The 14,362-nt window shown below is 43.0% G+C and overlaps 1 protein-coding gene across 3 annotated transcripts in view; it reads left to right on the top strand.

Annotated features, from left to right (window-relative positions):
* The window catches only part of OXR1 (oxidation resistance 1), a 234,133-nt gene that overhangs the window by 26,850 nt on the left and 192,921 nt on the right, over window positions 1-14,362 (top strand). For all 3 annotated transcript variants that reach the window (XM_035125765.2, XM_035125767.2, XM_035125763.2), the window contains exon 2: window positions 13,204-13,286. In XM_035125765.2, coding sequence (XP_034981656.2) covers window positions 13,270-13,286 — 17 coding nt within the window. In that variant the 5' untranslated portion in view covers window positions 13,204-13,269. The remainder of the gene's footprint in view (window positions 1-13,203; window positions 13,287-14,362) is intronic.

Here is a 14,362-nt window from a genome sequence, read left to right as displayed (position 1 = left end):
CCCGCCCATCTGGCTGGGTTCCCCCAGCCACTCTGGGCGGCTTCCAACAGAAGAATAAAACAATTGATTAAAGATTAAAAGCCTCCCCAAACAGGGCTGCCTTCAGATGTCTTCTAAAGATCTGGTAGTTGTTTTTCTCTTTGACATCTGATGGGAGGGCCACTACCGAGAAGCCCCTCTGCCTGGTTCCCTGTAACTTGGCTTCTTGCAACGAGGGGACCGCCAGAAGGCCCTCGGTGCTGGACCTCAGTGTCTGGGCAGAACGATGGCGGGTGGAGACGCTCCTTCAGGTATACTGGACCGAGGCCGTTTAGGGCGTTAAAGGTCAGCAGCAGCACTTTCAATTGTGCTCAGAAACATACTGGGAGCCAATGTAGGTTTTTCAAACATGCATTTGTTCTTTGGAGCTCACCATTAGCAGTGAGTGTGGCAGTTCAGCTTCTTTCTTTTCTCCTAGGGATTCTCCCCCTAGAGGTAGTGAGATACAGCATACTCAGAGTAAATTCTCAGAATATGTATTTTGATAAATTTTAGCTCATGTCTAGCTAAAACAATAGAATCCTAGAATGGTAAGTGGGAAGGGACCCTGAGGATCATCTAGTCCAATCCCTTGCGAAGCAGGAATTTGTAGCTGCCCCATACAGGAATTGAACCTGCAGCTTTGGCATCATTAGCACCACGCTCTAACCAACTGAGCCATAACATAAGCATGATATTGCCGACAGACCCTCCTGGATATTCAGATCTGCGGAGGGTGTGTGTGCATCTTGGTAGTTCTACCTTCCTCAGAAGTTCAGGGGGTGGAGGTTGGCCCAGGAGAACCCCCTAAATTGTGGAATTCCCTCCCCTCAGAGGTATATCTGTCTTGTTCACTATACAGCTTTTGACGAATGCTGAAGAGGCGATGCAGCTTTTTACTCTTTGACACCTGAGATGGATGTCACCCTGTTCTTGTGACTTTAATCTGTTTTAACTGTTCTTAATCTTGAATTCTGAGTACAGTGGTACCTCGGGTTACAAACACCTTGGGTTACAAACACTTCAGGTTACAGACTCCACTACCCCGGAAGTAGTACCTTGGGTTAAGAACGTTACCTCAGGATGAGAACAGAAATCACGGCAGCAGCGGGAAGCCCCATTACCTAAAGTGGTACCTCAGGTTAAGAACGGTTTCAGGTTAAGAACAGACCTCTGGAACGAATTAAGTTTGTAACCAGAGGTACCACTGTAGTTCAACCCACCCTCTAATTACCTCTAATTACAGTTCAAGAAGGATACTGACAAGCTGGAACGTGTCCAGAGGAGGGCAACCAAAATAGTCAAAGGCCTGGAAACAATGTCTTATGAGGAACGGCTTAGGGAGCTGGGTATGTTTAGCCTGGAGAAGAAGAAGGTTAAGGGGTGATATGATAGCCATGTTCAAATACATAAAAGGATGACATATAGAAGAGGGAGAAAGATTGTTTTCTGCTGCTCCAGAGAAGTGGACACGGAGCAATGGATTCAAGCTACAAGAAAGAAGATTCCACCTAAACATTAGGAAGAACTTCCTGACAGTAAGAGCTGTTCGGCAGTGGAATTTGCTACCAAGGAGCGTGGCGGAGTCTCCTTTTTTGGAGATCTTTAAGCAGAGGCTTGACAGCCATATGTCAGGAATGCTTTGATGGTGTTTCCTGCTTGGCAGGGGGTTGGACTGGATGGCCCTTGTGGTCTCTTCCAACTCTATGATTCTATGATTCTACCTGATGGTGAAGGGCAGGTAATAAATTTAATAAAGACGACAGTGATGATGATGATATTGATAATAAGATGCAGAACAATGATGGTCAGAGGACAGTGCTCTTTTCCCAGTGCTGGAGATTGGGGTAGATGTGCTTGTGTAAGACTGTCGTGATGGTGACCAACTTGGGATGGTCTTTTAAAGGGTGTTAGTGCTATCCTCCATCAATGACTAGCAGCCATGTTGACTATGCTCTGCCTCCAGTATTGGGGATGGCTTGCCTTGGGATTCCAGTTGCTGGGAATCATTTTTGGGAAGAGTGCTGTTGGGCTTGTGTCCAGCTTGTAGGTTCCCCATAGGCATCTGCTTGGCCGCTGTGAGAACAGGATACTGGACCAGATGGGTTCTCTTCGGCCTGATCCTACAAACCCTTGTTATGAATAGTTTGGAAATGGCTGTCCAGGTTACACGTGCTAAGATGAGCCTGGAAATTAGCTCATGTGTGGCATATGAATTATAGAAAAGTGCCGTGACTAGACAGTTTACTTCTTAATGGAGTCTGCTATAGCAATAAAGTTCCTGCAGATGGACATTTTGTAATATAGTCAGACAAATTGTATTGCCGTTTATTAAAGCAGATTCTTCCGCAGGCTAGGGACAAGTTCAACACATTGATATTCTTCAAATTTTAATTAATAAGTGATGCTCACATTTATAATTTATCCACCTTTGTATATTGCAGAATAGGCCATGTGGGAACCCATGGAGTTTTCCCTGTAAATAGGAAATTTATAAATAGCATTTGATAATTACAGACTTATGGCTGAATGTACAGGCTGTGGCACTTTTCTGTAATTATGGACATGTGGTAATTATCAATAGAATCATTTAATTAAATGACTGCCCTTTTTTGTTAGGTTCTAAATGGAGAATGTAAAAATGTATCAATATGGCCCTTGCCCTGCAAAATCCATTAGGCCCCAGGGGCTACTCGGAGCCTTGGATATGAACATTTTGAAAGACTACGTCTGTGCTACATATTTCATTTTCAGTGATGGGGAAACTGTGGTCTTCCAGCTGTTTTTCGACTACAATTCCCATCATCCCTGACCACTGGTCCTGATAGTTAGGGATGGTGGGTATTATAGTCCAAAAACAGCTGGAGACCCAAGTTTGGGAAACTTGGTGTACACAATACTTTGCTAGATGGACCAGTGCTCTAACTCTAGTTGGCCACTGTAAGACTAGGGGGCTGGACTATGTTCCTATGTTTGGCTCCACCCCCTGTGTGGACCGTGGTCTCTATGTTTACAACCTCATGCATACAGGGTTAAGATCTGTACATGCTTGCATATAACTGTACGTGCTCCAGATGTTCATGCTATACATGGTGGATGTCATGGAGCAAGCCAAGGCAATGTGCATGGCAAGCTGGTGTGTGCAGTGTTGAGAATGGGACTATTCAGAGCAGCAGTAAGCAGGTGCTAGGGTTGCCATATGCCCTCTTTTTCCAGGACACACCCTCTTTTTCATAGGTATGTAAAATGAGAGTTGTCATTATGATCCATAGTTAAAAGTAGAAGTCGGCAAATGTAAGCATAGCAAGATTCTAGTTTCTATTGACTCTGCCCAGAGCGGGAAGAAACCTCCCTTCCTCCAGAAGAGGGAGAAGAGGAAGAAGGACTAGGGGAAGGACTAGAAGAAGACGCATGCTGTGATTTGATTTTAGGGAAAATTCTGGAAATGACAGAGGAGAACTGCAATCCTGAAGGAAAGACTGCTGAACCAACAGAACTGAATTTTGAGACAGAAGAGGATGAAGAAGAAATCACTGTTTCACCGGTGGGAGAGGTGGAACAGGGAAGGGATCCGATTCAAAAGTCCCCCAAAAAAGGGAAAAACAAAAAGGTTGTTACCCCAGTGAGAGAGGGGGAGAACGAAGCATAGTGGGGGGCAGAAAGAGAATGAGATTGAAGATAACATGTTGGGAATACAGCAGGGGGGGAAGGGCTGAGCAAAGTTTAGACTGGGACAGAGCAGGAGTGGGGTGAGGAGGAATTGGGGTGATTTTTTATAGGTGGATAAAACACAGTTTGAACTCGGAAAGTATTAAGGAGCTGGCTGAAATCTCTGGAGACATCGATTCCAAGGAAAGGGGGTAGATTTGGTTTTGAGGGTGGGAATAAAAAGGGGGGAAAAGATTTTGAAAATTAATTATGAATATTTTTGGGTAGAGAATATTGGGTAATAAAGGTAAAGAGAAGTATGAAGGGTAAACGGTTAAAAAGAAGTTTTAAATTGGGAGAAAGAATGTAATTCTAGATTTGGAAACTGCAACAATGAGTTATTAATAAGGAACTCAAGAAGGGGAAATGAGGAAGTCCGAAATGTTTAGATTAGAAATTGGATAATATGATTATGTCTTTTTTATTTTTATGTGGTTTTCTTCTTTCTATTTTTCTTCCACTTTTCTATATAAAATGAATAAGAATTATTTAAGAATAAGGTCATGAATTGGGAGATAGGACGTAATTCTATGATGTTTAGCTAAGATCTAGAAATGGTAAGAGTTAATTATCAACAAAGACTGTAAGAAGGGGAAGTGAAGAAGTTTGAAGAGATAAGGTGTGATAATATTTTTTTTTTGGTTTTTGTATTTTTGTATTTCTTTTTTAATTTTTTCTTTTTCTCCTTTTCCTTTTTTTCTTTATGTAAAATTCAATAAAAATTATTCAAAAAAAGAAAAAGAAACCTCCCTTCCTCCTTTGTTTCAGTGATCTAGTTCTTGCATACCAGGAAGATAGGCGAATTCACTCATTTTTACATAACTACACAAAGAACCCCATAAAAAGCTGCTAACCACTTTCACTCAGAACCAAAGAACAGCCTATTGGAATGCGAGTCAATATTTCTACATGTGCCTTGTGATCTTCAATAAATCTGTGCATGAGAACTTTGTGGAGTTTTGTTCAATGCTATCCAGAAGTCTCAAAGGGACGCAGGTGGCGCCGTGGTATAAACCACTGAGCCTTGGGCTTGCCAATCGGAAGGTCGGCAGTTCGAATCCCCATGACAGGGTGAGCTCCCATTGTTCAGTCCCAGCTCATGCCAACCTAGCAATTCGAAGGCACGTCAGAGTGCAATTAGATAAATAGGTACCGCTCCGGCGGGAAAGTAAATGGCGTTTCTGTGCGCTGCTCTGGTTTTGCAAGAAGCGGTTTAGTCATGCTGGCCACATGACCTGGAAAAACTCTGTGGACAAACATCAGCTCCCTCGGCCAGTAAAGTGAGATGAGCGCCGCAACCCCAGAATCATTTGCGACTGGACTTAACTGTCAGGGGTCCTTTACCTTTTACCTTTTATCCAGATGTTTCAGGACAGAGTACGACATACGAGTCCCAGTTGCCCGGTGAAGGTGGCTAAAATTTATGAGAGATCTGCAAATGCACTTGAAATTGAATCATAGAATCATAGAATCATAGAGTTGGAAGAGACCACAAGGGCCATCCAGTCCAACCCCCTGCCAAGCAGGAAACACCATCAAAGCATTCCTGACAGATGGCTGTCAAGCCTCTGCTTAAAGACCTCCAAAGAAGGAGACTCCACCACACTCCTTGGCAGCAAATTCCACTGCCGAACAGCTCTTACTGTCAGGAAGTTCTTCCTAATGTTTAGGTGGAATTTTCTTTCTTGTAGTTTGAATCCGTTGCTCCGTGTCCGCTTCTCTGGAGCAGCAGAAAACAACCTTTCTCCCTCCTCTATATGACATCCTTTTATATATTTGAACATGGTTATCATATCACCCCTTAACCTTCTCTTCTCCAGGCTAAACATACCCAGCTCCCTAAGCCGTTCCTCATAAGGCATCGTTTCCAGGCCTTTGACCATTTTGGTTGCCCTCTTCTGGACACGTTCCAGCTTATCAGTATCCTTCTTGAACTGTGGTGCCCAGAACTGGACACAGTACTCCAGGTGAGGTCTGACCAGAGCAGAATACAGTGGTACTATTACTTCCCTTGATCTAGATGCTATACTCCTATTGATGCAGCCCAGAATTGCATTGGCTTTTTTAGCTGCTGCATCACACTGCTGACTCATGTCAAGTTTGTGGTCTACCAAGACTCCTAGATCCTTTTCACATGTACTGCTCTCAAGCCAGGTGTCTCCCATCCTGTATTTGTGCCTTTCATTTTTTTTGCCCAAGTGTAGTACTTTACATTTCTCCTTGTTAAAATTCATCTTGTTTGCTTTGGCCCAGTTGTCTAATCTGTTAAGGTCATTCTGAAGTGTGATCCTGTCCTCTGGGGTGTTAGCCACCCCTCCCAATTTGGTGTCATCTGCAAACTTGCTCAGGATGCCCTCAAGCCCATCATCCAAGTCATTGATAAAGATGTTGAACAAGACTGGGCCCAAATTGGTTAAACATTTACTTATATTTCCAACACAAGATATGAAATATAAACACATAAGTGAAAAACTGGAGGGAATGGACATCAGACTAATAAAAAGAGAGAGAGACTCTAATAGGACAGAAAAGCCCTGCAGTGTTTGGGGGTAAAAAATTAATTGTAAAGGCTTGCCTAGCAGGATGAAGTATACATGATTAAACTAAACATGCCGCAAGCCACAAAATAATTAATTCATAAAAGGGAAGCCACAGTGTAAGAAGATTATATTAACAAGCTTACAAACACAATCCCAAATAAACAATGATATTAAATCCCACACAACAGCTAGAAGTTTTTGCAACCAACTGTTGACAAACTTGAGATACCATCAAATTTTTAGAGATTTTAGATAACTTTAGTTAGTAAATGTGATCTGGATACCCCCCCCCTTCAAAAAAAACCCCCTCACTTCTGGAAGAAAGGCTTAAGATGAAGCTTAGAAGTTAATTGTGCTCCAAGCTGATATATATATATAGCCCCTCTGAGAATCCAAAATAAACAGCCTATCCCATCAGCACAGCTTCCCTGCATTAATACTGTTGAAAAGTACTAGGCAACTTGGACTACTGCAATGTGCTCTACATGGGGCTACCTTTGAAGGTGACCTGGAAACTACAACTAATCCAGACACTCTTTCCTGTCTCTTCTTACTTCCCCATATCAGACACCTATTATCCCTCTTGGCAAATTTTGTGCATCCTACTCGTCGTCATCCAAATTACATGACTTCAAACTACCCCTTATTTATTCATATCAATAAACTTGTTTGAAAGTAGAACAGGGTCTTCCCTTCATTTTCTTTCTTTTTTAATTTCTTACTTTCTTACTTTTAGTATCGCACCCTTCCCTCATTAGGAGTCTTTTTCTTTTTTTCATTTGCAGTTGTTGTGCCAGGCTCTCTAAATACAGCGGGCGACTTCTAGGGTAATTCATATGAGGGATACAATCTGCTGTTTTTGTTCTTGTTTTGCTTTCTCGCTGCATCTTGAAAAGGAATAAGTAATCATTTTATAAATTTATAGTTGTAGGAAAACATATATTTTAAATGCTGGGAACGGTTTCATAAGCTGAATTTCATGAGTCCTCCATGAGCTGGCTCAATTTTTAAATGGCCGAGTGATTTAAATGATTTTTGTCCTATCTTTCTCTTATGGAACTCAGGGTAGCACACATGCCAGACCCCTCCCCCCAGCAATTCTTTTAAAAAATAAATTAGACTAAGAAATACAGACTGGCCGAAAGTCACCTTCCCCCACCTTGGGGTTAAGAAAGTATTTAAACCCAAGCCTTGGTGATCCCAGATCAACACTTTAAGCCAGTGGTTTTCAGTGTAGCGGTCCTGACCCCTGGAGGGGGGCAGTGGGATTACCTAGGGGGCACGATGAGGCAAGGGGGTGGCACTGAAGTTGTAAATGACTGTCAGACTTTGAAAAGCTGGTCTCATTGGATCAAGTTTTGTTGATGAAATCCTTCTAATTGGATTTTGAATAAATGTGCAAATACTTTTTTATTGCTTTGAATTTATTCTTTTTTTCTTTGGCGGATCATGCAAATTGCTGTTTTGAATAATGATTTTTATAGACAGCACTGGGAATGAGTTTATGGAATCAAGGCAGCAGTGGCCCCCAAACGTTTGGGAACCACTGCTCTAACCACATGTACTGTACTGGGTCAAATATATGAATTAACCGCTGTTAATGCTCTTCCACCTAGTCAGCCGCATGAGTGGTAAAATGGCAAATAATCTAATAAAGCAATTTGGGACAAATCTCATGCCACATTTTGCTTCTCCATTAGCAGTGCTGTTGTCAAGTCAAATATGCCATCACCCAATTGAAAGTTTCCCCTATAAGGCAGGACGTATTAACGATTGTGTTGTTATCGGTGCTTTGCAAAGCTTTGTCTCACAAGCTGCCTTGAAATGCAACTAGATTACATCTATTGGCTACATCCCTGTCAGCTCTGATTGTCATCTTGTCAGGGGCAGTAATCTGATGGGTTAAGGGATGACCTGTTTCTTTATAAGCTCTTGTTATCGTTCCATTAGTCCAAATACTTGGCCAATAGGATGTGTTGCAGGGTGAGAGTGCTGTGTGTCAGTTAGTTGTGCATAAACACGTGCCCGGTATCCCATCAAGGCTGCAGTCCTGTACGCATGTACTTGGAGGGTAAGCTTCATTTAAATCAGACTAAGGAAGCTGCACCTCGCTCACTCAGAGTGGCAAGTCGTGGGGCAAGGTCTGGTTCTGAATTTGCATCTCTGTCTTACCTATCCGTAAGAAAGTAATGGGGATGAGCCTACCGATCTCTGATCTGTGGAGTGAAATACCAAAGGGCTCAACACACATTCAAACAACACAAAACATTGCTATGTTTCACCAGTTTCTGGAAACTCGATAACACAGCTGCTTAAGAAGCAAGTGATTCCAAACATCACAGACATTGCCTTGACTTGCACTCTCTCAATTGCCCATCTTCATGAGGGACCCCTGAGATTGGCAGAAGTACAGAAAATCTTTACTGGGATAGAAAGCTATGAAATGGCCTAAAAAGGACTTAGTGGTCTCAGTGACCGCAGAATAGATGGTACCTCGCAAGATGAATGCCTCGCGCAACGAAAAACTCGCAAGACGAAAGCGTTTTGCGATGTGTTTGGTGACTTGCAAGACGAAGTATTTTTTGCGGTTTGGGTTTTTTTTTGGTCACAGCAAACCGCGCTTCGCAAGACGAAATTACCACAAGATGAAGAGACTCACAGAATGAATTAATTTCGTCTTGCAAGGCACCACTTTACTGACTTAGGCCCCATCTGCAATGTACATCTAAAACAGTGGTCTTGAATTATTATTACTATTACTATTACTATTATTATATTAATAAATTTGTATACCACCTTATACCTGCAAATGCTTGGTTCTGAAATATTTTTCTCTGGGCCATGTTTTCAGAATAAAAATTTGCTCGTGTCACACCAAACTTTTTATTGATAAGAAATACAGTACATTAGAAAACACAACTAGGATTGTCCTTGGTATCGCTTGATGTTTATGCTTTCATTTTGAAAAGCTATCTATCCATCTCTTACAACAGATAGATAGATAGATAAATAGATACTAGGTAAAAGGTAAAGGTAAAGGACCCCACTTAAGTCCAGTCAAAGGCGAACCTATGGGGTTACGGTGCTCATCTCACTTTCAGGCCACAGACAGCTTTCCAGGTCATGTGGCCAGCATGACTAAACCGCTTCTGGTGCAACCGAACACCATGACAGAATCCACAATGCACGGAAACGCCGTTTACCTTCCTGCCGCAGCGGTACCTATTTATCTACTTGCACTGGTGTGCTTTCAAACTGCCAGGTTGGAAGGAGCAGGGACAGAGCAATGGGAGCTCACTACGTCGCGGAGTGATACTATTTTGTGATACCGTCGCGGGGTGATAGCATTTTGATACTACACTAAACTGAAATATTTAAATGTTTCTTTGATTGTCCTTGAGAATCTTCCTGCCACACTTGCCATCCCCTCCTGGTACGGCAGTGTGGTGCGCTGCATCCTTTGAGAACCACGGATTTCAATCAATATGCTACCACTTTAAGCAGTCACAGGTTCCCCCCGAAAATCATGGGAGCTGCTTTCCATTGGCAATTTTCATTTATGCAAAGAAACTAGTGTCAGCTTTTCCACAGACCTGTACACACCCATCTTTTCTGAAAAATTTTCTGGAGTTGGAAAATTACTCTCAAATCCCAGTTGGTGGCCATTGGGAGTAAAGGGTCTGAGTGAATTGGTGTTTCTATCTCCCACGTCAGCCCTGCAGGTACATAAGTAGAGAATGTCTCCGGAGGAAGAAAAGTAGGCACATTGTAATTGAGGCCACATGTCGGGGGTAAGAGTAGAATAATGACCAACACACAAAGGATAATTTCTGGGGAAGGAAACATTTAGAATGGGAGTTATGTGTGTGTGTGTGGAGGGTTAGGTTATGTAAGTAAGTATTAACAATATATGTAATGCACTGACCTTAATCTAGTGTGAATACTGGACAGCTTGCTTTGGTGTTCTGCATTTGTAGAGGGTGGGTCAGACAGGCAAATTCTGGAGGTAAAAATGGTGGGAGCCTACTTCTACTCCTTGCTGTGCAAGGATAATCTCTGCAAGGAGGTGCACATTTAATTTATTGATGGAGGGAAGCAGGAGAGCTCTGTATTCTCTTTCCACAGAAAGTAAGAGAAACTGTGACGATAAATCACAGAAAACTGGAGAGGCCAAGATGAAAATGTCACTGCCCAAACACAGAGTAATGAAAGATACAGCTGGAATTTTGTTCGTTTTTTTCTTTTTTTAAAAAAAAGAACGGCTGCTTCATCTGCTAGAACTAACAAGACATTTTACCTGGCATGACATCAAAATGGTTGTGCCAATGTCATGTTCCCTAAAGCGTTTCCCAAACCGAGGAAACTTCTTTCTTTAAGCCGAAATCTTTCAGTCAAATGTAACTTAATCGGAGAGTATTTTTAAGAAACAAAAAACCATTTGCTTAGAGATTCTGCATTTCTAAATGTCTTCTGATAGCTATATTTTCTTACAGGGAGAGGCCACTTGAATATATTTGTGTTGCGAGAGCAATTGACGTATGGGAGTAGAGCTGAGCCAGAATCTCTCGGTATTCTGAGAAAATTTCCATGAAAAATAAGGTCACGTAGCACAGCAGCATTACATGAGCAAACGGCTCCCAGGGCAGTTGCACGGACACTGAGGGGTGCATGTCCTGGAGGGGTGGGGTGCATTGGGTGAAGGAGCTGGCTGCTGGCGAACCCCACTGGCGAACCTGCTTCACGCCCCTTCAAAAATCTGCACTCGGGGCCATGGCCCCCCAGACACTGCCCACGCCACGCCCCTGACTTAGCAGAATCTTCTCTAAATATTCTCCACCATTTTCTCCCCATGATGTCACGGGATGACACTTGATCTGGGCTATTTACGGAGGATGCAGAATGATGGCCAGACTGTCAGTGCATAACTCAAAACTCAAACAAAGGATTGTGTTTGAACAGGGATTCATTCCCCGTGTGCAGTCATAGGTTTATTGTCTGTCATATGACTGTATGTGTTTTCATTCCACAGGAATGAGAAGTGACGTAGACAGGATGTTTGTCTTTCTGTGTTCCTGAAGTGGAACTGTTGTTCTTTGTTCTTTCTCTTTGCTGCCTGATGCTAGTGCTCCGTATGTGTTTATGTGTAAATAAAGTAGATTAGCCAAATGCTGGGCTACTGAGTTCTGTTACGCAACTGCGCAAACCTCTGTGGATCCCGTGAGTGTGCTGATGTCTTCTGGCATCAGGCGCTGTGATGTTCGGGCTGGAGAATGCTTAAGAAGCTCCCAAACGGATCGCCCAGAGGGAGAGAACATGCCAGCCGGGCATGTGTCTCTGCCAAGGTTCTACTTGTGAGTAGGATGCCTCCTGACAGGTTCCACCCTTGGTGTCTCCAGGAAGAGCTAGGAGAGATTTCAGCCTAAAATCCTGGAGAGCTGCTGCCAGTCAGTGTAGACAATACTGCCTCAGTATTGACAATGTAGACAATATTACCTCAGTATTGAGGTAGATGGACCAATGGCCTGACTCAGATTCCCATGTTCCTATGTGCTACTGTTTTGAATTGCATTGGCAATGAACCCCCCCCCACCTTTAAAGGAAAAAAAGAAAGTTGCTGGTCTATAGCCACTGCTAATGGCAAGCCCTGTTCCTGGGAAGCTATTGAAGAATATCTCCTCCTGCTGGATAAATTTTCTGAAATGGTTCTCAATCCCAAATTTATCTGCCCACAAAACAGCATACAGAATTGCGAGAGGAAACAACTGTGATTGAATGAATTTAAGGCTTCCTTTAAAGCTTTTTCAAGCTTTGAGTCTGAGCGGGCACATGTAAAATAGTTGAATCACAAAGCTCCAGCCGCACAACTGATACACACAAAAACCCTCAGTTTTTTTAGTTCAATTAGATGCTGAGCAATTGCACTACTGCCTGGCTCAAAGGTCGCATGTATCTTTGCAAGAGAGATGGGTTGGGAGAAAAGCAAAAGAAAACGGCTCTGCCTCGGGTGACACCCCCCCCCCACCCACCACCATTATAGCGCTGGCCTTTCTTAAAAACATCTTTGTAGTGATTGCTATGATTTTCTAAAGTTATAAGTATTGGCGAAGCATTTTTGAATACATGCTGTATAAATGTTACGTTTTATTATTATGTCAGGTTGTTTGAGTGAGGTCCACCCTGTGGGGGTTTAGATATTTAACACATTTACAGTATTTATTGATTCAGAACATTTGAAAACTGTTTTACTCCAAGGTTCTCTCCCAAGTTGCGTAGAAGTGCAATTTATACATAAACGATGAATGAAATACAAAAAAACCCAAAAAACCAATATGCATAAAAACAGTATTAAAACTAAGTTAAAATCTAAAACAAATATAACTGGTTATGTGTCTGGGTAGATTTGCTGAAACAGAAAAGCTATCAATGGGCATCTAAAAAAGTATAGCAAAGGTGCCTTCCTAATGACAACAGGCAGGGAGTTCCAGTGATCAGGTGCTGCCACACTAAAGGAATAACTCCTTGCAAATGTGGAATGAACATTGGGTGGCACTTGTAGAAATCCAAGCTCCACAGATTGAAGTGATTGAATAGGCATGTATGGCTGGGCTAACACTAAAAACCTTGTTTTTACGTTCATGGGTGTTAATTTTTTTGGCATCCATTGGATAAAATGTTTGACACTCATTCACTGTTTACCTTATTATCTTCAACCTCATTTGTCCACATTACCATTTTTTTTCTCCTTAACCTTATGCTCCATCAATTTATATGGCTGAAAACATTTTGCATGTTTTTGTAGAAATGCCTGGTAGGCAGCGTGACCTTACTCCTCAAGGTCGTGTAAACCATGTTTACTGGGAAATATTTATTCAAGGTGGTAGGTAATGCCAGCTTATCTGCTTAACCTGAAGTTTTCATGTCTTTCCCTCCCAACCAGGCCGCCAAGAACAAGACAGGTTTGAGCACAGATTCCCCATAAATGTGAAGCAAAACGCCTGACATTATGTTTAGCACTAAAAGGTGAGTACCTGTCGTTTCTCACCTCCCTCTGTCTTTTTTAATCCATCCAGACAATATACAATGAATGCATTTGTTCAGGAGAGCTTGTTGTGGAGCATATGAACATGTACACAAGGACTGCATTGCAATTGTTGTTGTTTGTCTTTAATTTGGGGGGTGAAAGAGCGCCCACTTGCTTAGTCACCAAAATGAACTGGGCTGCTTAAGAGTTAAAGTCAAACACTCAAAAAACTCCTGACAGTTTTTTAAGCAATCAACTGCAGCCCTTGAGAAATCAAAGCCCTTCTTTCCTTTTCTGCTCTTCCACCTCTGCTGGTTCTCTCCCTTCCCCTAGGAGGAAAGTTAATAGGTAACAGGCAGGTGATCAGGTGGGAGAGCCCCTCTGTAGTAGCATATGTACACCTAGCGCCATTGGCAGAGCGTATACGCCTGCTGCCTGGGGCGGGCACGCAGGGCGCTTCCCCTCGGGGTGCAGGGCACGGAGGGAGCTCACTGCAGCTCACTGCAGCCCAGCAGAGCAGCGGCAGTTCTCTGCCACTGACTCTTCAGTCCTCCCCCAGGTCAGACCTGACCTGGGTGCAGAGTGGCAGTGGAACTGTGGTTTGGTGCCAGGAAGCTGCCTTGACAGCTCCTGCATGTACGCCGCCCAGCCCAGCCGAGGAGAGAGGCTCTGCCGCCAACTCTCCTCCACTCTGATTGTGCCCCTTGACCACAGAGCCCATGGTCCCTGGCAGGAAATAATGTTCAGAGCCCAAAGCCTCTCCTCAATGTGTGCCATTTTCTTCCGAGCCTCGTAAGGACTTCCCCTCGTTGTTGGCAGCCAGTGCCATCCCTTGGAGAGGTTGTAAGAAGGCAAGTAGGTGGGAGGTGACCTGAGGACAGGCTTAAGGTTGCCCTAGTAGACCATCTTTCACGGGTGCTTCGGATGAAAAAGGCCATTTTAAGTAGAGCAAAATTAAAATGCTCTATAAAGAGAATTAAAAGTTTGGGCTTGCTCTCACAGGAAATCTGAAAGTGTAATATCATAGTGGCATTTACAATGTGAACAGACTCTACGTATCTCATCGCAATCCCTT

Source organism: Zootoca vivipara, chromosome 8 (genome assembly GCF_963506605.1).
Source record: "Zootoca vivipara chromosome 8, rZooViv1.1, whole genome shotgun sequence".
Lineage (NCBI taxonomy): Eukaryota > Metazoa > Chordata > Lepidosauria > Squamata > Lacertidae > Zootoca > Zootoca vivipara.
The sequence above is the reverse complement of the archived record's forward strand: the minus strand, read 5'-3'. Positions and strand labels throughout refer to the sequence as shown.